Below are 26,570 nucleotides of genomic sequence, written 5' to 3' on the forward strand. Positions count from 1 at the left end.
TTGTTACGGTAGTAGGCAAATTTATAATTATCTTTAAACAAATGTTAGTGTCTTGTATGTGAACAAAGAATAAAGATTCGGTTTCTACTCTCATACTAGTAGGTATGTGTTCAGTGGAGGTGTTGAACTGACTAACAACCCGAGTAAGACTGGTGAAGGCATTTAGGGCGTAAGGACTTTAGAACCATTGGCGTTCACGTAAAATTCCAGAAATTGAAGTTCTAAAAGCAGTTTGCTACATATTCGTTTTGTGCTGAGCAAAAGCTAGTCAGAAGCCCCTTGTACAACTTGTCTTTACAACCCTGCCATTTAAGAAATAAGCTAGATAAATATGCCTCTTGTATTAACCTGTTCTGACAAAGGTGTCTTTATTTGTTGTCCAGTTAATAGATTATTATTGAATATTTACAACTGTGGTTTCATAACTTCATTCTTCTTCCTCTCCCACACCCAGTCTCTTAAAATTTACGTTATAAACACTATTATGTTTGATATTTAACTGTAAACTTGTTTTATAACCCCAATTATATTTTATTGCATAGTCAATGTGTTTTCTAGGCAGCAGTAGACTTCTTTAAGCTGGCTAAAGTGCTGGTGATGTTCTTTTTGAGGGTCACGCTGTGCTGTCTCTTTCAAGGGAATAGGAAAACAATCCACAAAATGCTAGGCTTTGGCTTTGTTTGTTTGTTTCTAGAGGAAGTTGCTTCCTTTTTTTTAAGGAATGCAAGATTTCACTTCAGCAAAACAGTAGATCTAAATTGTGTTACACAGTACTGTTTAGCTTCCAAGTCTGCTGAAAAGGCTTTTGTTTTTGCTAACTTGTTCTATGTAGCACTTGTTAGATAATGCTGAATGTAATCCTGTGATCCTATTAGGTTTTTTTTAACTTGCTTTTTATGATTTGCTCTGCCTCCCAAATATTGTTCGCCATTAGTATTTTCCTCTAGTCGTGCCATAAAAGTGGAAAGAGCTGTGTAGTCACCAATTCCTGTGAGAGGACTATAAACATACTGCTGAATCAGCACAGCTCAAAACTTGGAACCCTTAGACATGGGAGGATGGGAATTCTGGAATTTCACACTACAGGTTGGATATTGTGTAAGCTTACCTTATGCTCTGCTGAGCAGTTGGAGATTCCTTTTTTAGTGTGATACTTGTCAGGTGTTCCCCAGTTCTGAACACAGGAATAATGTAGGCAGCATGCTATTTCCTCAGCTGCTATAAGCACAGATGTTCTACATCATAGATTTAAGGTCCACGAATTTTGTATAATTTTAGTAAAGGTATTCATTAAATATCTCTGATTTTATTTTTTGTACCTTTGTTGGACTTTTCACATAAATATTCATGCCTGCACAAAGAAGAATTTGGGTAGACCATATGTGCCCCCTCCTCTGGACTCCCACAACAGTTTGTTCACAGTATAACTTAGCTGTTTACAAGACTCCCCACCACTACTTTGAGCTTGAGAGCATGGATGGCATATTTCAATCCTTCTGTTTCCTCAAGGGTCTAGAGCAACTAGGTGTTCATTAAATACTAGATGAACCATATTTGTTCATTGTTCCACAAATAAGTACTGATTACCTACCTGATGTTAGGTATGGTCTGAGATTCTGGGAAAAGAATATTAAGACATGCAAGGCCCCTGCACTCCTGTGTCTTACATACCAGTGTGGGGAAAAGACTAAAAACAACGACATCTAGCAAAAAAGTTCAAAATGTGGGAAGTGCTATGAAAGGAGTATCACATTTGAGCCAGGTTATAGCAGAGGAGGGGTATTTGCTGACTACAAGTGGAAAGGTTACAATAGGTATAGGACAGTGATCAGTATTAACATAAACTGAATTCCAGGTGATGAGAATTTTTAAACGTTTAAAATACTCACTTTTACTGTTACAATTTATCAAAGCATTTCCTCAGTTAACAAATAGGCTGTGCTACAAAATTATAGGAATCTTTTCAAGCTAATTGATGGCTTTCTATAACATCAGAATAAAATCTTAACTCCTTGCCAAAGTCTATAAACCTCTGCATTGTCTGGCTTTTCAAACTTTATTTTATCCCACTCTTTCATATGGTTTACTACTGCCCAGCCATAGTGATCCCAGAGGTATGAATAAGAAAAATAAGCTCACTCTTGGGTCAGGGCCTGTTCTCCCTTTCTTGGACTGTTCTTCCTCTTGCTCTTGGGATGGCTAGCTCCTTCTATTCCTCTGAATTTGGTATAAATGCTTCGTCTTCATAGTCTTCAATCACCTTATCTAATAAAATATGCGCCCTCAACTATTTCCTAGCTCCATACCTTGTTTTCTCCATAGTGCCCATCACAGTGTGTAATGTTATTTGCTTGTTTACCTTCTTTTAGTTATTTTCCCATTGGACATGGGAGCTGGGACCATGTCTATCTTGTTTACTGCACTCAGATATTGGTTGAATGCGTTTGAAACTTGGAATCCATTTTCTCATAAAAACTTATGACTGGTGGGTAGGTTTCTAGGCTAATAACCAGCAATAATTTTAATTTCTTGCATTAATTTTTTAGTTCCTTAGAGTGTGGGTAGAAAAATGACATTTTCTCCTCAACCTTTTGGGCATAAGCTTGACGTTAGATAAAAATCTCAAGTGGCTAAAGTAATTTTTGTAATGTTTGTACCTCCTTTCCATATTCCCATCTCACATCCTTTTCCTCTTTCTCTCCACAGAGTCTGCTCTTCTATTGTAGCAGCCTACACTGTCCTGTTCCCTTGGTATGCTTGCTTTTCACTTGCTGAAATTCAGAAATGCCTCTTTTTTCCTGATACGGTTTTCGTGGCAATAGCCTCCTGGTCTCAGGTGATGGGAGGAAGGAGGAGTGGAGATGGATCTGTGGTAGTGACAGCAACCTCTGTGGCCACCTGTTGAATGCAAAGTAGCTAACTATATGTCAGTGGCAACATGTATCTGAATTTTTATTTGAAATCTTGTTACTAATAAGCTTCATGGAGACAGTGTTCCAAATTGAAATATTCTTTTTTTTTAATGTATGAATTATCTAATGACTAGATCTAGAAAGGTTTGTCAAAATGTAGATTTTTCTAAAAGAGAAATAGAAGGAAAAAAAAATCTAGGTCAGAAGGGGAAAACACTTAGAGGGAAAGTATCAGTTTATCAAATAGTCCTGCCAAATGCTCAAACTTAAAACCATTAGGATCAGTTGCTTGTAGCTGTTTAGTGCCAAAAGCAGGCCAGCATCCTCAATATGTCACTTTTTAACTATAGGAGAATGGAACACTGCAATAATAAAATATAAATTGAGTTGGCTAAACTTTTTATTACCATTTTAAGTGGAAATCCATAAGAGCTGATTGATTATAGCTCACCAAATATGAAAATACATCATTCAACTTGACTTTTGAAAATTTGGCTGCTTTATAGTACAGTATTTTGGTGGTTATCAGTCTGTCATTTCATCTAAAGTGATTTTGTAACCAGTTGTTTGACATTGTATAAATATTACTTTAAAACAGTTTTAATCAGTTGCTTTTGGTACAGTTGGGTGTGTGGAAGAATTCTTTGAAATAGTAAGAAATTAGCTTTCATTTGACTTGGCTTGAAAATTATTACAATATTTTTATTTCAGAGCCCTTCAGTTAGTTAAATTGGGGTACTGATGATTCTTTATAGATTTTTGAAAATTTATTTAAGTCAGTTAATGACTACAATAACTATTCTCTAAACCAATTATTGAGATACATGATTGACTGAGGTTTGGGATGCCACTTTAGATCATTCGTGACATTGAAATTTTGGAATTTGTTGTCTTTGGGAGTAGAGAGAAGTCATGGGCATGTTTTGCTACCAGATCCATTGTTGAGATGTCCTAGACCCTGTATCACATTCTGTGTTCCCACAGTGCAGCATTTCTGGGGATTTCATATTGCATTCTGGATAGCTTTCTGCCAGGAGATCAGAGTACACCTGTGTTGGTTTAATGCCACTACCCTTTTAGTTCTATTAAGATTTTCTTTTTTTTTTTCCTTTTTTAATCCTTTTATGGCTTCTCTTCCTGCTCACTAACCATGAGTTTCCCACAAGGTTCTTTATTCTTTTCCTTTTCTCTTCATACTTAATGCCTTCAAGAAATATTCTACTTTCTAGTCTTTAACTAGACTTTAGCTTCCAAGTTGAAAACTTGAAATTTCGATCTCTTACCCAATCTCCAGTCATTTGATTTTGTCTAAAACATCTCTACTTACAAGTTGCATGTATGTCGTTCCTACTCTCATCCCGAGATCCCCTCTCACCCACACCCGCCAAAAGCCAAAATAACAAACTGATTTTCCTTCCAAACTCTCCTTTTTGACAGTAGTACCACTAGTCTTTGACTGTTGATTTCTTTTTTCTTCTACTTATTTACCCCTCATATCTAATTCCTAAGTACCTCCTCTTGATTCCTCTAAGTAGAAATTACTTAGAGATTTGACTGTCTTTCATATTTCCATTTTTACCACCCTACTCTAGGCCCTCACCACTTCATACCTTTGATATCACCATACTGATTTTTAAGTGTTAAACTTGTCATTGTTTTCTTACATTGGTTATTAACTTATGATAATTATGTTATTTCTGATCTTTTCGAAGTCAAGTGCAAGTACTTCAGGGATTTAAATTTAAGTTTTTTTATGAACAGTCATCACTTAATGTAGCTACAGTTTTTTCTTACTACTTCAATTTATCAGGTCACTGCTAACACATAAATAGTGTCCTCTTAAAGTTAATTTTTTTCATTGTTGTTTATCCCCTCCTGGAATATCATTTATATCCCTTTCCACTAATAAGTTTTATCTTTTAATTTAAACAGAAACCTTGTGTTTGTTTGAACCTTACTTACCAGCTGTGTGAGTTTGGACAAGTTAATTAGCCTCTCTGTGCCTTAGTTTCATTTTCTGTAAAATTAGGGATAATTAATAGTCTTTACCTTCTGTGTGGTTGTTGTGAGGATTAGATGAGTTAATATATAAAACTTGCTTAAAGTGTTTAGTACATAGTAAGTGCTCAATAAATATTAGCTATTCACATTAAATAAATATCTAGTTTAAGACCCATTTGGTTCAAGTCATTCCTCCACTATTAAGACTAATTTGCTAGCTGTCTTTGGGTATGCCTTGGACCTCAGTTTCCATATATGTGAAATGATTAGGTCATTTCTAGGATTTTTTTTTTTGATTTATACTACTGAAAGCAGTGTGAGATAGAAACAAGAAGATCATGAGCTTCGAAGTCAGATAAACTATAAGGTAACAGGAAGCATATTACTATTAAAGTTCTTAATTTTCACTTAAAGGTGAGGTTATATGACTTCTTCTGGCTTACATCATCAGTAAGAATTAGAGCTAAAAACAGATCCCTGGTGTTCTGATCCCTGTTTAATATGTAATATTCTATTACCAGTTTGATTTTTTGTTCAATTTACTGACATTGATATAAACAGTGGCTGATGAATATATCTTTTTTTTTTCCCCAGGTAAAGACTATCCACAAAAAGCTATAAAACAAGATAAATTATACTCCCTAAATTTAAAAAAGGCAAGATCCATGAGTGGGCATCGGTCAACAAGGAGACGATGTGGAGATTCTCACCCGGAGTCCCCTCTGGGCTTCGGGCATATGAGTACTCCAGGGTGTGTATTAAATAAATTGTTTCAGTTACCTACACCACCATTGTCAAGACACCAACTTAAGCGGCTAGAAGAACACAGGTATCAGAGTGCTGGACGGTCCCTGCTTGAGCCCTTAATGCAAGGGTATTGGGAATGGCTAGTTGGAAGAGTTCCCTCCTGGATTGCCCCAAATCTCATCACGATCATTGGATTGTCAATAAACATCTGTACAACTGTTTTATTAGTCTTCTACTGTCCTACAGCTACAGAGCAGGTAAGAGGAATTTCTTTAATAACAGATATAAACATTTATTGCATGCCAGAAACCCTATAATTGGGATTTTTAGGTCATTTAACTAAAGGTAAGATAATCTGACAGCTATTTGTCAGCTGTTTTAAAGTATCCTATCATATATATTGTTAATAAAGCTCATAGCTACAACCTACTTTATATACACTATGCTTATGAGAAACCAGAAGCAAAGTGTGGACTCTGATCCCAGTAGATAAATTAATGTTAGTTAAGATTAACATGTAAAATATTCCTTTAAAATCAGTAAGTCTCAATTCTTTAAAAAAGAGTTTTATCACATTTTTTAAAAATGGCCAATAAAGTCTTAGCAAAGTTTAAAATGATCAGAGAGGAAAGTCTGTGATAGTAAGATGACACAGCTATAAATCAGTCTTATCAAAAGTATTCTCTTGATTCCAGTAAGAGTTATTGAATATCCCTTTTCCCTTCCTGTAAACATATGTGGCTGATAACCTCAGGAGTATCTCTCTTATTCTAAGAAGGCAAAAGAAGTGTAAGAAAGAAACAGTATAATGTATTTCCTGCTCTGTATCCTGCTATGGCTGCCATTAAAAAAAGGGAAGCATGTTATTGCTTACAAAGACTCTCCCTGGGCCTTCTCAAATATAAGTCTCTCCACTGCTATTCCCTCTTTTACTTTCTCTACTCCTTAAAACCAAAACTGAAACTAGAGCCCTTCATCTGAATGGGTAAATTGATGTTTAATTGATTTTAAAATGTTCTTGTCAAAAAGTGAACTGGGTAAATTAATGTTTAATTGATTTTAAAATGTTCTTGTCAAAAAGTGAACTAAGGTAGTTAGGTAGATGAAGGAGAATCAAAAACATTTATTGTTCCTGTATTAATCAGAATGATCAGCCAGAGGTAAACCAAGAAGATAGAAGGTGATCCTCAACTAAAGCTGTTAAAAGTGACTGAACCATGTAAATCATAATGGCCACAACATTCCTTGTCTTGTTTTAAGCTTGAAGTAATTTTTTTTTATGTAGTCTTTTCAGATGATTTTTTGAGATAAAATTATCACCATTCAATTCTTTATACCTTTCTGTTTTCATTAATTCATTTGTTACCACATATAGCTCTTAAAGTAGCTATTGAGGGTCACAGTTACCTATAAAACATACTTAGTTTTTGTTTTTTGTCTTTTGCCAGATGTTTATTTTCCCCTCACCATTGAATACCTTTATTTTAATTCCTCTTTTACTATACAGGTACAGTTTATACAGATTGTATGGATATATTCTGGTTTCCCCTCATTTTCGTAACTATCTTGCTTTACATCAATCAATAAACTTAAAAATAAACACCAGTACAATTGTTTAAATATGTCCTGGGATTCTTTATAACATTCTTCGAGCTGTTTTACTCTTGGCTTACTTGAGGACCTGACATATGCTTCCAGAGGAATCTGGTCCAGATCTCACACATCTTTAGAGGTACAGAAGAGCAGGGAACTGGGTTGGTTCCAGTTGAAGCCTTCTAAGTCCGAAACTAGTTCCAGGATGGGGATCAGGGAATGAGAGCAGGGTGGAAGTTAGCTTGGCCACAAATAGTCATTTATTCAACACCCAGAGTATACCAGGCACCATGTTCCCTATAATACTTTTCCTTATCCTCTCTTCTTAAGTGATTTGGAATTATTAGAGTAACCTTAGAATTAGTTAAATCTTTGGGGAAACTTCCAGAATAGGAACTACACTAATCACAGAGAACTTTTCAGAATGCTGCTGGGAGGACTCAAGGTGGAATATGACTGTACAGTAATAGTTTCCTGATTGATACATTCAGTGTATCAGGCTCTTAATGCAGCTGAGACCAGACTGGCTCCTGAATGAGAAGGCTTTCTTCTTAAAACACCTATGAGAGTTGTGAAATAATGGAAACAAGGAAGAAATATATAAATATTAGTTTAGCGTTCTACAGATTCACCAGAAGAAAGAAAAGTCCAAAGATAAGAAGGCTTTGCTCTCTCTTATATATGTAATAACCATCTTGCTGTTTTCTAGGATTATGTATATACTAATACTTGAAGTTGTCTCTGTTCCAGAGTAACACTTTTCCCCATTAAAATCCTAAAACCCCCAAGAAGTTCCTTGTTTTCTAGTCCCCTAAAGCAGTACTGTTCAATAGAAATTTCTGTGATGATGGTAGTGTTCTGTGTCTGTGTTGTCTGATATGGAGGCCAAGGATACTTCTGGCTATTGAACAGTTGAAATGTACCTAGCAACTGAGGAACTGAATTTTTGGTTTTATTTAATGTTAATGAATTTAAACTAAAATAATCACAGATGGCTGGCTAATGGCCATTGTATAGGACAGTGCAGCTCTAGAGAGTTACTGGATTCCTCTAAGAGTAAGAAGCAGTAGACCCAATGTCTAGAAGGGTAGAGTTCTTAGTCACATAAGATAAATCACTTAGTCCAGTGCACTGGCATGTAAACTATGGTTACATAACCACAGTTATTGTTTTCCAGGTTTGTAACTCGAGCCTGGGGGAGGTATGTACAATGATCCTTTTAGCAACCTCAGTGTTTTAAAATATGAGATTCCAAGAAAACATTTAAGAGAAGATCTTTACCTTTAATAACTGAGATCTAAATAGACCTCTGTCAGAGAGATACCTCTTTGCAGTGCAGAATATACTGAATATTTTTTGCAGCTCTGAGTAGTTTTAATTTGCAGCCCTGAGCATTTAATATGGTTAACTTGATACCAATATCTGAGAAATATCTTGTGGTTATAAAAATTTTGTCATGGCCTGGGCATGGGGAAACAGTAAAAAGTGATGCAAAACACTCTGACACATTCTTACGGAGAACAGACCAAATAGAAGCTCTCTTTATTTATTTATTTATTTATTTATTTATTTATTTATTTTATTTGTTTTTGGCTGCATTGCGTCTCTGTTGCTGCGCGCAGGCTTTCTCTAGTTGCGGCGAGCGGTGGCTACTCTTCATTGTGGTGCGCGGGCTTCTCATTGCAGTGGCTTCTCTTGTTGTGCAATATAGGCTCTAGGCGCACGGGCTTCAGTAGTTGTGGCAGGCGGGCTCAGTAGTTGTGGCTTGCGGGCTCTAGAGCGCAGGCTCAGTAGTTGTGGCGCACGGGCTTAGTTGTTGCTCCGTGGCATGTGGGATCTTCCCAGACCAGGGCTCAAATCCGTGTCCCCTGCACTGGCAGGCAGATTCTTTACCACTGCACCACCAGGGTAGTCCCAAAGCTCTCCTTTTTTAATTCACTACATTTAAATTCAGTATTAGTGGTTCAGTTTCTGTCTGGGAAAAGAGAAACCATTCCTTGAAAATGTGACCATAAATATTTGAAAAATAATATAAGCACTCTGTCTAGTAAGTAGATCATTATTTTCCTAGTGTTGTTTCATGGAACATTGAAGAGATGCCTAGAGCCCGTGCTCCACAACAAGGGAAGCCACCGCAATGAGAAGCCTGCACACTGCAACAGAGTAGTCCCCGCTCACCGCAACTAGGGAAAGCCCACCCGCAGCAACGAAGACCCAGCATAGCCAAAATAAATAAATAAATAAATAAAATAAATTTATAAAAAATAATAAATAAGTTACATGCTCAAATAAGTTTGGGAAATGGCAGCATGTTGTATCCCCCTTGAGTATGCACAATATGCTTTAGTGAATAATCACAATATGCATTAGCAATCTTAAGGGCTAGAAGGAGTCTGGCAATTGAAAAATCTGTTTTAACATTGTTTAATCCAATGTTACCCAAGTGAGTTTAGCATGGAAATTTTCTTTTCGTGTAATACCTATAAGCGTCTTGAAAGATACAATTTGGGAAAAACTGTACTGGATTATTCATTAATTGATTCTTAGAATCTAAATGTTAGGAGAGATCTTATAGAAGTTACCTAGCCTAATCTCTCATGGGATTTCTATATTATCCCTGTGAAGTAGTTATCCAGCATCTGTTTGAGTACCCCTACAAAGCAAGGAATCTTAATTCTCTTATAATTCTGATTGTTTACAGAAGTGTTTCATTATGTAGCACCTGGATCTTCTCTCCCATAGCCTCCAACTTCTCTGAAAAATGAAGATAAAATATCTGCAAGTAAAAATATATTAGCCAGATATAGTAATTAATATGTCTTATTACTCTTGCTTTTCTTATTTTATTTCACAGGCACCTCTGTGGGCATATATTGCTTGTGCATGTGGCCTTTTCATTTACCAGTCTTTGGATGCTATAGATGGGAAACAGGCAAGAAGGACCAATAGCAGTTCTCCTTTGGGAGAACTTTTTGATCATGGGTGTGATTCACTATCAACAGGTATTGTTGATTTTTTAATATTAATGATTAACAGAGTTAAAAGGAATATGATAAACAGTGATAATAAGATAAATAAGAGGTTCCTGGTGTTATAATAGTTATCAGAGTAAGTGGTTTTTTGTATTACAAGTTTTAGTATTTTCAAAAAATATAAATCTGGTTAATATTTGTTCATTATTTGGTGGTATTGGGAAATTTAGAAATTAATTTCTACTTAAGTTATTTTTAACCCTAAATATTATTGTTTTGGCACCTGTTTTTAAATTCTAAGGGCATAAATTGTTATCATGAAAAAATCTCATAAATTATAGATGAGAGTTCAATAATGGGAGACTAGGAAATACGTAGTCTTTATATTTAAATGGATACTATGTAGACATTTAAAATTATGTTGTAGACTTGAAGTATAACTGTGATAATGGGCTTGGATGCAAAGACTAGAAAAAAATACACTAAGGTGCTAGCAATAGATAGGTTACTGTAATTAGATTATATGTGGTATGTCTTTATTTGTACCATTTAAAAAATAATATTTCGGTAGTTTTTTAGAGGGAAAAAAGAAATTAGAAATTAAGTGACAGTTTCTAACTAGTCTTCCTTTGAAGAAATCCCCTCACCCTGACTTCCCACCTGCCCCCGACACACACACACTTATTTTTTATTTAGCAGCTCAATTGGTTTCTTGTCATTTGGCATAGCATTTAAAATATTTTAAAAGAAGCAAACAAAAACCCTTGATGGTTTTACCTTGTGAACTCAGATTCACAGACGTAGGTGTATGCTAAGATCATTGTTTCAGTGTATCCTGACAGCAGCTTGCTTAGTAGAGGGGAAGGAACAGCTAAGCTCTTATAAAGGCTAGTTGGGCATCTTGAAAGGCTATTATAATTTAATTAGTTGGCAGCAGAATGATAGGTGTCCTGTTTTTTAAGTGATAGTCATTTTTGCATTAGTAGTTTGAGTTCCAGAGTTTTATAGCAAGTCCTTTTTTTTTTTAATGTATAGTACCCATAATGAAATCTGCTAAATAAGAAAAGACAACTAGGTCCCTTTGTGAATTATCTAGGCCTTTTGTTTTTCTTTCTTTTTGACCTTCTGCCTTGTAATTTTTCACTGATAACTGGTACTGTAGAGTTGGGGGAATACAGACATACCTCAGAGATATTGTGGGTTTGGTTCCAGACCACTGCAATAAATATTGCAATAAAGCGAGACACACAAATTTTTTTGGTTTCCCAGTGTATATAAAAGATATTTTTACACTACACTTTAGTCTATTAACTGTGCAGTAGCATTATGTCTGAAAAAACAATGTACATACCTTAATTAAAAAATACTTGGGCTTCCCTTGTGGCGCAGTGGTTGAGAGTCCACCTGCCGATGCAGGGGACACGGGTTCGTGCCCCGGTCTGGGAAGATCCCACATGCCGCGGAACGGCTGGGCCCGTGAGCCATGGCCTCTGAGCCTGCGCGTCCGGAGCCTGCGCGTCCGGAGCCTGTGCTCCGCAACGGGAGAGGCCACAACAGTGAGAGGCCCGCATACGGCAAAAAAAAAAAAAAAACTTTATTGCTAAAAAAATGCTATCATCTGAGCCTTCAGCAAGTTGTAATCTTTTTGCAGTAGTAACATCAAAGATCACTGATCAGAAATCATCATGACAAATATAATAATAATGAAAAAAGTTTGAAATATTTTAAGAATTACCGAAATGTGACACAGAGATACTAAGTGAACAAATGCTGTTGGAAAAAAAAAAAAGGCACTGAAAGACTTGCTCAATGCAGGGTTGCCATAAACCTTTAACTGGTAAAAAAAAAAAAAAAATGCAGTATCTGGAAGCATAGTATCTGCAAAGTGTAATAAAATGAGATATGCCTGTACTCCAAAAACTGCTAAAGTATTTTAGTTGCTTTCAAGAAGTTTGGTTCCACTAAGTGGTGTAGTGAAAGAAGAGATTGAAATTACAGGGTAAAGGATAATGTAAAAGATTATATCCTACTTTCCTGTTTGCATAGATAACTGAGAGAAGATTGTACGTTCACGGCATGTTTTCATTTTGCCTCATGTAAAATCATTTCCAGCTCAGTTAATGTTTGTTATTCAGATTTTTCAGTTTTCATTGTGATCTTTCTTTTTCAGTTTTCGTGGTTCTTGGAACTTGTATCGCAGTGCAACTGGGGACAAACCCTGACTGGATGTTTTTTTGTTGTTTTGCTGGGACATTCATGTTCTATTGTGCACATTGGCAAACATATGTTTCTGGAACATTGCGATTTGGAATGTAAGTAACACTTAATGGTGATTTTGTTTTCTCTTTCAAATATGTAGAATGTTGCTTATAGGTATTTGAGTATTAGGACTTGATTAAATCACTAGTTTAGTAAATAAAAGAAGTTTAAAAGTCTCATTATTTTAGCTACTATGTAACGGCCTCAATCATGTGTCCTTCTGTCACACTTTTTAAAAGGAAATATTAGAACCTCCCAACCAATATTTTTAAAGTAACATGAAAAACAGTAGGCCCTTCACTCATATCCACTGTATTTCCCTCAGACAAATTCATTTTTCTTTTTCCCCACTGTTATTCACCTTAACACTATGTTTTACTTTGACACATGAAAATGTATTTTCAGGAAAGAAAAGATAGTTTATGAAAGCAAAGAGCAACTCTTATCTCTAAATATCATAGCTTAATTAGATTTTATTCTTTTCACATCATTTTATTTATGAATCTATAAATATCTAAGCTCTTGATAATTTAGTGGATATGAGCACACCATATAGATTACTACTGCCAACAAAATGCCTAACAATTTAAAAAATGAAATAGAAACTTTCTTCAAACTCCGAAGTGAATAGTTCCTACCTGGTGATTAGTACTTTTCCGTAAATATTAATGAGTAAACCAGTCTTGGAACAAGGTTAAGGATGGAATTCACCAACCGGTGTTTAATTAAGTATCACAGATCCTATTTACACTGCTCAAGTTAGTCTTTTATTTTTTTAATGGTGTAGGATTAAAAGATAACCTGAGAAAAGACTCTGAAAACTTCATGGAATATCAAAATAAAAATCTTGATGTCAAATGATAGGAGAATATCTTAACCTAATCTCTCATTAAGGCAAATCATTAATGAATTTTAAAATTTTAGATCACTGATAAACTTAGTTTTCTAGGCCTTGAAAAAGCCAGAATGCATAGAAATTTTTAGCTGTTCCCTACAAGTTCACTTCAGGTGATTTTTGCTAACCTTGTTTAAATAGAATTTAAGATGTTCTTATGACAGTAAATGAATAATTATTAATACTTTGGATATTAACTAAAAGACATGTCTTGGAAGAATGTAAAAATAAAGGGATTTAGAGAATATGTTTAAGGCACATCTCAAGTGACAGTAGCGGACATGAGTGTCCAGTTGAAAACTGTATGCCTGTGCATTAATCAGCAGTTTATAAAATGATCTATGCTCAGAAAATATTGAAGATATCTGGTATTAAAAAAGAGCAGTAATCGAAAATATTATATGCAGATGTTTTTCCTCAGTATTTTCATAGCCTTTACATTATCTCAGTAATGTTTTCATAGTTTTTTTCTGCTTTAGGTAAAAACCACAAATTATGATAGACTTCTAAGATCACTTGGTTTGCCCTAATTCAGTTTTAATTGTTAGTGATGTTACTGTTTTCAAAAATAGCAGAATTTGTAGTATCTGTTTTTCACATAGTTTATGTTCATTGGTTATTATCTCACAGTTAACTTTCAGACCCTTATTTTGAAAGCTTATCTAGCCCTAATTTATTTTCTTTCCCTTTCAAGTAAAGCAGCACCAGCTACATGGTGTAGGAACTGAAGGAAGGAAAGAAAATGAACCGTGGAAGCAAGGGAAGAGTTAAATAGACAGTGTTTTTAGGAGTGATTTGCTATCACAACTTTCTTTTTGCCGGTCTTAACATTTCCCTTGCAGTGTATTCCTTTGATGAAATATGTACTTGAAGAACTGCAAGCAGTTCTATATTGTTAAATCATAAGATGCTTATAGGGGTGTGGCAGGAGATAAGGCTGGAGAAGATCCAGAAAATTGAGGGCCTTCTATGTCCTGCCAAGAACTGAGGGCTTTTTATCCTGAATCTATTGAGAACCTTTGCAGGACCTAAAGCAGGGAAATGACAAAAGTACCTTTTGGAAATACCAGTCTGGCAACAATTTGGAGGGTGAATTGGAGTGGGCTGTGACAGAAGTAAGAAGATCCCTTAGGAGGCATCATCATAATTAAATGTGAGGAACAATGAAATCTGAACTAGCACAATGACAGTGCTATCGAAGAGAAAGGGATAGGTTGGAGAGAGACTTAAGAGGTAGAAACTGTAGGACATAGTCTGTATTTGGTTATGGAGAATGAATGAGAGAGCAGAGACTGGAATGACTCCCAGTTCCCCTCCTTGGGTGGTTCGATGGAAGGTGGAGAAAGGCCCTGAAGGGAGAGGAACCTATTCAAAGGAATAGTTTTATCTAGAACATGTATGTGAGGGATTTTAGACATCCAAATAGAATGAGAATAGCAGAAAACAGAGCAAGCCTAGAAAGAAGCCCATGAAAATTATTGAACAGCCAGAGTAGGAGGAGGCATACCAGAATGAAAAGCCAGTAGAGGGATGAATTTCAAAAGAGAACAATGCTAAGTGCTGCCAAGATTCAAAATGAGGCCAGACTGTAGGGAACAGAAGTGAACGAAATAAATAAGCACACAGTTAATACAGGTTACTTACAAAATGTGTAGCTGGGATGGGAAGGAGCAAGGCATCAGTTAGAGGAGCAAACATGGGCTCAAAGGAAGAAGGGGTTGGTATTTTTAATGGGAAAATTTTGAACATACAGAAGAAACTGACTTAGAAAAGAGATTGAAGACACCTGAAGAGAGGGGGCGGGGTGATGTATCGAGCTTAGACTGCTAAAAATGCAGGACCCAAAGGAGTAGAGTTATCAGGCAGTTGGGACTAGATTAGGAGCACACTCTCCCTCTGAGACTGCAGTGCTTCCTTATAATGGTGTGAAAAAATATCTAGAAATATCGAGACCAGTTGGAATTAATTTCTCAGTTTAAATTAAATATTTGTATTGTAAAGGATTTTTTTTAAATTGAGTTTCTTTCTTTCTTTCTTTCTTTCTTTCTTTCTTTCTTTCTTTCTTTCTTTATTTAAATTGGCCGCGGCTTGCGGAATCTTAGTTCCCCGACAAGGGATCAAACCCATGCCCTTGGCAGTGAAATCATGGAGTCTTAACCACTGGACCTCCAAGGAATTCCCTAAGGGATTGGTTTTGATTTGGGAAAACTGTATACAGTTTTCTGAAATCTTGCATCCACATTAAAGCAACACCGAATTTAGTTATTTTTAAAATTAAAAGCAAGCTACAACCTTCATAGAAATATACTGCGAGTGCTTTACATTTAAGGAAATATTTATCAGAATACCAATGTAATGGAAGCATATGGAATAATATAGATATTTCTAAAGTAGTTTTAAAAATGCCATTTTAGATTTCACATATTTTTTAAGAGCAGATATAATAGGCAGATGTATAGTAGCTTAAATATTGAAGTAAAGTTTATATGTGTAGAAGAGAAAGTCCAAATTTTATTTATTTAATTAGGAAAGGTCAATCCTCAAATATAATTTGAGAAAAGAAATTTTTAAAAATCACTTGCTTTTTCTTCCTCCTTAGGGGAAAGCAGCCTTAGGCATCTTGGGAATTTTATTTTAAAACATTTTTATTTTAATTGTTTTCTTTTGATATTTATACACGAGTGACAAAAAAATCACGAGGTTTCTCTAATATATATATAATAAATCCAGGTTGTTATATGTTTAATAACCTTATAAAATAGTATATTTACCAAAGAATAAATTTTGTTTGTTTTCCTTAGTCTCCTAATGTCCCTATTTTTTGTTTTTAAGTGTGCTTGCACAAAAAATGGCATAATAATTTATCCATAACTAAATAATTTTCATTCACAGTCAGGTATTGTGAAAAAACCAATGTGATTTGGATACTTCTTCCCTGAAAGTATGAGCTATACTTTATAAAGATAAATATATCTTTATTCTGATCACTAAAATCTGATTTGCTAAAAGCTGCCTTGCACAGAGAATATCAGTACCTGTCATAGCTAGACAGACCTCTGTCCTGACAGTGCTTCTGGACTGAGTAAGTAGAGAGCTGATGGAGATGGGTACTGCTCATGGGGACCTTCCAAACCCAGCTTAGACCTTTAGGATTTTTACTAGCCTGGATATGAAAAACTGAGGGAGGGATATGGGCTTAGAGGCTAGAACTGCATAGAAGGATTGGGTTAGTGGAAGAAGAGAAGAATTATGAGTTGAAGCTCATTTGTAAACGTTTATAAAATATTCTTTTAATGTTTATGGATTATATTAAATGGAAGAGTTCACATTTCTTAAGACCTAAACCCTCTATATCCAGATACTTTTAAATATATAACTTGTAGATGTATGTATAGAATCATTTTTATAAATTAAATGCTTAGAAACCCTAAACAATCTATAATAAGATTATATTTCTGTAAAACATAGGTCTTAAAAAATCTTATACACTGTGAAAGGTAAAACTCTTAAGTTATTTCAGAAAAAAGATACTCTTGTTATCTTTTTGGGAGAGAATAAAAGAAAGGAATTTTAATAGATTGAACTCAGGCCAGTGTGTCTTGCCTCAAGTGTTATCTCCAAATTATCTGTATATCAGCTTGGGCAAGGCCCATGACTTTTGTGGGCCTCATTTCCCAATTTGTAACGTAAGAGTTTTGGATACGTGATATCTAAGGTTCCTTCTGAGAGTCTATTACTTTTACAGATATTATTTCTAGTGTGCTTATTATAGTTATGGCAGGCAGAGTATCTTCACTTCATGACATTTTTCAATTCATGCATCTAGGGTTTCACATTTACATTAGCTAAAATGCCTGCCACCAACATTTATTCCTATGTAAGTAAATAACTTCTGGCTTTTTCTTTTCTGTAGTTAATTGAAAAAAGTTAATAGTCTGTGTATTTACTAGTAGTGTGACAAATCCAGTTCATCTTCAAATCCAAATAACCTCTAAAGAATAAGTATTCAAAGACCTGCTACTTGCAAGTAATTAAAAACTGTTGTCCGTCATATTGTGTTGGCCAAAAAGTTTGTTTGAGTTTTTCCGTAAGATGGTATAGAAAACCCCGAATGAACTTTTTGGCCAATCCAATACGTAATCCACTTTCTGTGGATTAAGAGTTAGGAAATTTCCTATATATAAAATAGATAAACAGTAAGGTCCTACTGTATAGCACAGGAGACTATATTCACTATCCTGTAATAAAACATAATGGAAAAGAATATGAAAAAGAATATATATTATGTAACTTATCTATTTATAAAGTATGTTGTATGACATATACATACTATACATATTATATTTTATATATACATATTATATTTTATTAACTGAATCACTTTGCTACACACCAGAAACTAACACAACATTGTAAATCAACTATATGTCAATAAAAAATAAAAGAATTAGGAAGCTTCCTACTGAATTCCTATATAGGATCTGCCTATCTTTAAATGTTTAAGATTTATCGCATGAATTATTAAATACCAGAGATTTTCCTTTTAGTTTCTAGTTTACCTGTTTTGTTTTGTTTTTTTCCTCAGCAATGATTCATTCATTTGGACTCTGCCCATTTAAATTTTATCAAATTATTATAGACAATATCCTAAAACAACTACAACATTTGTATTAATGTAAAACCTAGATTGTAGTTTGAACTATCAGATCATCAGGTAAAATCATGGACCTCTTTCTATCTCATTAGCATTCCTCAGTTCTTAATTTTGATTATGTAGTTTTTATTTGAAGCCTGTTCTATACTACTACTCTATTTCTGTCACCATTGAATTGGATGTTTTAACTATTTTTACGACTAATAAACTAATCCAATATAGTAGAGAGTTATAATGCTGATGGGGAATTAAGGGAAGAGAAAGGAAAAAGGATAAGATTCTTAGACTAGAGGTTATCAGGAAACAGGATAAGGAAATGGCCAATTTGATTTTTGCTTTGGCCATATCAAAAGAAGTCATACTTTCACTTTCCCTCTTGCCCCTTCCACATCCATGTGGTAATTTTACTGAAATAGCAGAGGTAGGAGCAGGATGAGGTGTGGAGAAGTGAAGGGTATAAGATGATAAGCGGTTTTTCAAGCACATAGATAGATGACTGTCCGCTGGGGCTTCTGAGAAGCATTTCTATCCACAGGGAAGTCTGGATAGGTTCTGGCACTGAGGGGACCTGAATCACAGACAGTGTGATTATTTGGCAAGTAGTATTCACCATTCCTAGGTAATTAAGAATTGACTGCATTTTTAGTTCCAGTGTTTCCAGCTGCCTATTTATAAGTCATTTATTCAGTGTATTACACTTTTAAATTTTAAACTTTTATACTGTTTTGATTTGGGTAAAAAGTATACCTGTATGCGTAAGGATAGCAATTGTACTGTATAAATTGCTTCATTGAATCTTTAGATGTCTTTATAAGGAGAATGCTACATTTTAAATCTATTTTTGCTACCTTGTTTTAGTAGGGCTCTTTAGCAAAAGCTCTGAATAAAGTTATTTTGAAATGTTTGTTTCCTTATGCATAGATTCGATGTTACAGAGTCCCAGATCATAATTATAATATGCCAGCTTCTCACAGGAACCCTGGGTCCTTGGTTCTGGAACTTCACGGTAACTGCTAGAATATTCATGCTGTCCAGTGAACAATGGCATGAACTCAATAAAGACGGCACCTTTGTCATGCACAGAGTAATTTAAAAACAAAAATTCAAAAGTCTTCTTGTGGTATTTCACAGACAAACAGGTTATTAGAAAACAAATAATTTTAAGATATAATAGGGCAATAAAAATCCACCCTATTAAACAAAATTTTTTGAAATATAATATTTCTGGTGATTTGATGCTAAAAACAATTCTCTCTCCCATTTACCTACTGTACCTTGTAACATTTTTGCTCTATGAAATATTTTTGAAACAAATACCTTTCCACCATTAAACAGAACTTTTTGATATTTACATTTTTAACAAAATAAAGCAAGCAGAGTTTTCCTTAGATAGGTAAGTTGAGAGGACTCGTTATAGTAATGTAGGAAAAATTCTGTTTATATATTCTCTTAATATTCTTTAAGAAACCTGGTACTAGTTTTTCTGCTTCTATTAAATGATCTTGGTTTTAAAAAAATAAAAAATTTAATGTTAGAAGCTATTCTCACTTCTATTTGTTTTGTTTACTGTTTTCCTCTCTTAGTTGTGCTTTAAAAACTAAGTATTCTTAGCTTTTCATGTTACTGTAGTTATTCTTTGAATACCCTCCTTTTTCTGTTTTGTTTTGGTAAATACCTATTTCCTGAATTAATGCTAAGAGAGTAAGTAATATCTTTTTTTCTTTCATATTAGAATTGTAATTTTGGCCTTATGACTTTTGAAAGTTTAAAAAGATTTATTAAGAAATGGTTTCCCAGTGGAATTTTGCAGAATCCTTCACACTTTAGTATGAAAAGGTTTATTTACAAGAAAAATAGTTTTTTTTAAATTTTTGCAGTTTAGGGAGTATTGGGGAACTGTTCATATTACAGATCATTCTATCAATACAAGGCTGCATTAGGTTTTGTGCATTGAGTCCCCATACCCAAACGTGCTTCAATAATATGATAGAAATAGTGAGTCTCTGATAGCAGTTCTTTCTGAAAGGTATCTTGTAGCATTATAAATCCAGTTATTCAATGGTAGTAATGATGGCTTTGGGGACAAATCAGTAGTGAGGGATATCCTACATCATGTTTTCAAATAAACTTGGAATATGAAGTATACTAAAAAGTACTATAGGCATGTTTTAGGAGCAAAACTAAAGCCATTTTCAATTGAATTTACAATGTATTGGCATAATTATTTGTGGGATTCCCACCTAGAGTAGAATAATGTGCATAGCTCAGGATGTGTCATCCTTTAGCACTCCTTTACCCTTAACCTGTTTCTAGTAATTTCTCCAAAGACCTGAAGCTTTTTATGCTCACTGCAGTTGTCTAGATTTATAATTTTTGATAGCTCATTTATTAATATTAATTAAACTTACAAAAGGTTTTTTTCCACCAGTGTTCTTAATGAAATTAATAGTCAGGATACTGGCTATTATTTACCTTCACCTTGTCTGTCTATAATAACAAAGTACCCTCTGTTTATAGAGCCCTTCCTATTAAAATGTTTCTAGAACTAAAGCATTTTAACATCATGAAAAATGTTTTGGAAATACATTTTTTCTTCAGATATACTGTCTTCACTTTTATCAGTTGCTAACTTGCAGAGATTTTCCTTTGCTTTTAATGTGTGTTGCTTTAACTGATTTGGTCATTGAAATGAAATTGTCAGATGTACTTTCTTTTTTCTTTACAAAGTCAGAGGAAAATATAAGCTTCAGAAAGAGTTGTTCTTTGTAATTTGTTTCCAAATTATTTTAATTTATTAGCATCTAAACTCCTGTGTTAGCTATTGCCTGTGGTATTCTGCCATTTTAGGGAAAACTGTGTTAGAATGCAAGAACCTTCATCCTGAAACATACAGACATCTTAGTGATAACAAGTTAAAAACGTATGACAAATGTTTGTCCCCGTTGATTAGCAGACTAAAAATTAGAAGAGTTTTAGTACTGTGTAGGAACAACACTAATTCCTTTCAAGGCTCTGCCACTTATCATTTCTGTAAAGTTTGAAAAGTCACTTACCCTATCTGACCAGATTTCCTCATCTATAAAATGGTGGTAATATTTCCTACCTCCTAGGATAGTTGTAAAGATTAAAAGAGTAAAGCATGTTATGTGCTGACTACAGTGCTTGTCATAGTGTTTATTATCATTATTATTATATTTTAAAACCTGTGTTAGTAATTCCCAATAATTTCCAGATTTCTTTCAAAATTGATTGTGCTATTTTGAGAGGAAGAATATGTCCATGATTCCTTTATTTAACTCTGAGATGATTACTAAATGAGGTGAGAGGACTGTCTTCTAATTTTTCTGTTTCCAACAGTGATAAGGATAGGCTGCCCCCTTAAATTTGAGACCTAAACTTTAGTTCCTCTTAGAGGACTTGTTCTATTCTAGCTTTTGCCTATTTTTTTCTTATTCAAAGTCACTGGGTGGGTTGTTGTTTTGTTTTAGTCTTCTCAGATAGTCTAAAGATCTGTATAGTCACTCATGTGGTAGATAATACTGTTTTAAATAATTCAACTTATCTCAAAAATAGATGCTTAGACTTTCTCTGTATATAACACTTGACTTTAAAATACTCATAGTTGTCACTCAGCTGTATAGTTTTTTTTTTTTTTTTTTTTTTGCGTTATGTGGGCCTCTCACTGTTGTGGCCTCTCCCGTTGCGGAGCACAGGCTCCGGACGCACAGGCCCAGCGGCCATGGCTCACGGGCCCAGCCGCTCCGCGGCATGTGGGATCTTCCCAGACCGGGGCACGAACCCGTGTCCCCTGCATCGGCAGGCGGACTCTCAACCACTGCGCCACCAGGGAAGCCCAGCTGTATAGTTAATGTTATTAACATTAAGCCTGTCTTGCCCCTTATGAAGGGTAGGAAGTAAAATATTGGAAGGCAGTATGTTGAATTTCTAGGTCAATCTTCATTCCAGTGTACCAGTACTTCACCCACCCTGTTCCCTAGAACATCATATCCATTTACAAATAATTGCAAATCTGTAGTTAACAGCAATCTAATCCTTGACTAGGACTCCAGCCCCCTTCAATGACTTCCTAAGCAAAATGCTTCTCTTAAAATAGTAGTTAACAAGTCAAATTGTACAAATCAGAATTTCTATGACATTGCAAATCTAGCCCTAGTGCGTATTCTCTGTTAAAACCAAGCTAGTAGCCAACCCAGTGACAACGAAATTATGTTTATTATGTATAGTTTAATTTAAAAAATTATGTTTCCAAATTAACTGCAAGTATATCTTTGAAATGCATATGCCATATGTAGATGAAAACTAGATTAAATTGTCTTATTTTTGATATTAAAAATGCTAGGAAATGACGATTAACATGCTTATCAACGCTCACAGAATGTCAGTTAAATCCCTTCACATTCCTCAGTTAATGCTGAGTCTTGTTGGAATTCAAACCAAATGCATTTCTTAGGAATCTCTCTGAACACTAAGAAATAAAAATGAGACATTCAAAATAGAAATTTTCTTTATAGTTAGCTAACTTAGATGGTTTGGAGTTGTTGCACCCCTTAATCACTTTTAAAAGCTGTACTTCTCATGTAATAACTGTCCTGATCAGGGAATTTTTTAAGCTGTCTTTCTCTGGTAATGAAGCTCCCCTAGGATCCTCACTCCAACTAGAAAGCTTCTATTTCTTGTTCAGAAGTTAAAATTACTCATAATTTATTTAGGACGCCTTGATATCTGTACCTCTTAATCAGTTGACCATTAGGATGTTGTAAGGAGTGATGGGCCCAAGGGATTTGTTATGAGTGTTGAAGGTTATTTTCACTGTGAACTGCCACACTTACAGCTTCCCTGTCAGAAAAATGGGAGAGCTCAATCTCCACAACTGGTTTGCTTTTCTCCATCTTTCTTCTGTGACAACCATCAGAATGGGTTGTTTGTTGCTGGCTTGTTGTAGTAATTTAAGTGTGTTCTGACCAGAGTACTCATGGATTATCCACAGCAGTTGGGGAAGTTCTTTTTGTCCTTTGACAAAACCTATACTAAAATAAAGTAGAAGTAAGAAATTATTTAAGCAATACCAGTCAAGATATTTAAATACTTTCATGGTTATAGAAAATTATGTTTATTATCATCTAATTTCCCCCCTCTGAAACTTTTAGGCTGTGAAAATCTAATGCTATAGTTAAGAGACTTGTTTTCCCATGTCTTTTTAAAAAAGTCACTCTGGTGTTTTAGGTGGTTTTCTACCACATAGCCCTTGTCCCTTGAAGGGCTTATTTTTGGTGTAGTTGTGGAGGTTGATTTTTTTGTTTGTTTTTGTTTTGGAGAAATAGTTCCAACACTCGGAAATATTATCACCCATGTTATTATTTTGAAAATAACAAGTGACTACAGAAATGCCAAATTCCTGCCTTATATAATATTCTCCCTCTAGATAATTATGTCTTTCCTGCATAGCCAAAAAGCGTAAAATGAGCCCCCTCCTAATATGTGTTACAGTAAATTCAACCCATATTGAGAGACTTCTTAGTGGAAGGGTGGAAAAATGGACTGTCAGATAACCACTTCTCTTCTAAACAGAATCATTAACTCTTGTTCACTGTTAATCATTTCTGCCACCTGTCCCACTTAGCTTGCTTAGTTTCTCTCTTTCCGGATGGCCTCGCACTGCACGTTTTTTCATTGACAGTCAAGATTAGAGCCACACATCCAGAAGTGGTGATAGGCAATTCTCATGATTCAGAGCAGTAGGGCTTTATCCTGGAGTACAGAGTATTCCACTAAATCAGATAATCACACAGGAAAAAAATGTTCTTAACTAATTACCAACTGGTAAGTAAGTTCTCCCTCCTAACATTAAAGCGTTGTTGATCTCAATTCAGTGATAGTATCTGAACGGTTTACAGAATTCTGTCTTCCAAAATTTCCAAACAGGCTAATCCATAAAAATTTCCCAGGAATCCCAATTTGGGCTTTGTAAAGATCTTTCATGTTTCCTAATCTCTTTTACTTACATTCATCCAAGGTACAAAGATTAATTGCATGAGGTTCCCTCCATTTTTATTTTGTAATTCTATACTTCTGGCCCTTCCCCTCCCAAAAGGCTACTTCACATATCCAGCAAAATGTTGTAAGATGTCTACCCTCCTCCACCCAAGACAGAGTCGATCATCTTTGACACCTGCTTAGTCTCCTGAGTCTGCTACTGAGTGTAATTCCCCTTATTGGCAACATCACTCACCAGGTCAGCTCTACAGATTCTTTTGAGCCTAATTCAGTCCATTTTTTTTTCAATAAATGTGTATATCAAGATAACTACATCACTATATGTTTGCAGCTTAATATGCTTCTATTTAAAAAACATTCTTGAGCAATCAAAGATAATTTTTTTTAGTTGTGAGAGATTGGTTTCAATCTAGTTATTTATTATAAGCATAAAACTTACGTATCGTAAGCTCACATGATAGATTGTCTGCTTGAAGTATCAGTTTTAGAAATGGGGGCTCTATTCTGCTCTGGGATTTGAACCCCCTTGCTGTTGTTGCTATCAGTTTTCTTAGACTGACTTTTTTTTTAAGTTTACCTTCTTAATAGACAAATTATTCACTTTGTTTAAAAACTAACATTATAAAAAAGGTGTGCAGTGAATAGTCTCCTTCTCATCCTCATCTCCAGCTGTCCAGTTCCCACACTGTCCTCTCCAATAGGTACCCACTGTTCTTAGTTTGTAATGTATCTTTCCAGAAATTTGTTATGTAATTATCGGCAAAAATTAAAATGTAATATTATTTTTCTTCTTTTTTTACGCAAAAAGTTCATATATACATTCTGCAGCATTTTTCTTCACCCAATGTAACTTTGATATTTTTCCATGTCACCACTAGAGAGCTACCCCACTCTTTTTTTAAAGCTACCCAATAGTTCACTGTATGGAAGTACCATAATTTCTATAACTACTCCCTCACTGAGATATATTTTTAAAGTTTTGCAACTATTAATCTGTAATAAATAACCTTGTACAGACATTTTGTGCAAGCATATCTGTAGGGTAAATCCGTAAAATTAAAAGGCATTTATTTGGATCCAGTAATCTGAGAATGACAATCTCAAGATTATAAAAAATGCTAGTTTACAGAAGGAAAGGAACACCAGTTTTTGCTTTGCTCCTCAGTCTTCAGAATATGCCCATATTCTTTTTTCAGACTTTCAGGCTTCTAATTTCTACTGCCCTGTTTTTGTACCAGGTTTGTCTCTTCTTGACTGTAAGATCATTTTCAGCAACCTCAAAGCTAATTCTTGGCTGCTTTCAGTATCTTCTTTCCAGACATCTTAGAGTAGTTGACCTAATAAGCATAAGAATTTGATTGAGAATTGGGTGAAGTTTTTTTTTTCACACCCATATCATGGAAGGCATTAAATGAATATATCTAAAGGGCAGTAAGTTTTGCCAAGGTATCAGAGATTTATGTTACTTTAGTAAAAGCTCACCATTTCTTCCATTTGATACTACAAAGCACTTATTTCAAGATCTCATATTATATAGCAGTACAATGCAATCCTCTGCTTGACATTCAAAATTTAATACACACACACTTTTTTTTTTTTTTTTTGGTGAGAAAGGTTAAGCTGTAGTTTCAGCCCAACTTCAATGAGTCAGAAATTTTCTTTAGAAAGGAGGGGTTTTTATTGCTCTGTGAAATTCATCAAATTAAATTAAAACGCTCTGGATTTTATTTGATTTTGCTCATAACAAATTTTTGACTCCTCCTTTTTCCCTTTCCTCAATATTTGAGATTTTTTTTATATTGTGCATGATAGAGGAATGCTGCTAAGCTTGCAAGTAATTAACTTGAAATTGTTTTGAGTAATTCTGCTTTTTTGGATTTTTTGTACCTAATCAGAATTGATGTGACTGAAGTGCAAATCTTCATAATAATCATGCATTTGCTGGCAGTGATTGGAGGACCACCTTTTTGGCAATCTATGGTAACTCTGCACATTGTGTATCCCATGTAATGCATGTTGTCTTTTGCTTGTGTTTTTCTAATATAGTATAATCCAGTTAAAGGATGATACGTAAAATTATTTTATTCTTTCTGAAAACAAAACGTAACAGCAATGATAGGACACAAACTTCTCTTTAGGGCATAGTGAATTTTACTACTTGGAGTTATGTTGTACAGTAGATCCATTTCAGGGTTACTTTTTTTTCTTTTCTTTGCGGTACGCGGGCCTCTCACTGTTTTGGCCTCTCCCGTTGCGGAGCACAGGCTCCGGACGCACAGGCTCAGCGGCCATGGCTCATGGGCCCAGCCGCTCCGCGGCATGTGGGATCTTCCCGGACCGGGGCACAAACCCGTGTCCCCTGCATCGGCAGGCGGACTCTCAACCACTGCGCCACCAGGGAAGCCCCAGGGTTATTTTTGAAGGCTATCAGAATTATTATTTGTTGTCCTATTTTACAGCTGAGGAAACAGCAGGTAGTGTATCAAGTTAACCAATGACAAGATTAAACCAAATCTTTTATT

The 26,570-nt window shown here is 35.0% G+C and overlaps 1 protein-coding gene across 2 annotated transcripts in view; it reads left to right on the forward strand.

Annotated features, from left to right (window-relative positions):
* Positions 1-5,578: 5,578 nt before the first annotated feature.
* CEPT1 (choline/ethanolamine phosphotransferase 1) overlaps positions 5,579-26,570 on the forward strand; it is a gene marked incomplete at its 5' end in the record, with an annotated part of 30,275 nt that continues 9,283 nt past the window's right edge. The window contains 4 exons of one of the 2 annotated variants that reach the window (XM_079698285.1): positions 5,579-5,917; positions 10,108-10,255; positions 12,396-12,537; positions 18,955-19,039. In XM_079698285.1, coding sequence (XP_079554411.1) covers positions 5,579-5,917; positions 10,108-10,255; positions 12,396-12,537; positions 18,955-19,039 — 714 coding nt within the window. Of the gene's footprint in view, positions 5,918-10,107; positions 10,256-12,395; positions 12,538-18,954; positions 19,040-25,943; positions 26,029-26,570 lie in introns of both variants that reach the window. The other variant, XM_079698286.1, reaches the window with a different exon arrangement.

The sequence above is a fragment of the Hyperoodon ampullatus genome, assembly GCF_949752795.1.
Source record: "Hyperoodon ampullatus genome assembly, chromosome: 2".
Classification (NCBI taxonomy): domain Eukaryota; kingdom Metazoa; phylum Chordata; class Mammalia; order Artiodactyla; family Ziphiidae; genus Hyperoodon; species Hyperoodon ampullatus.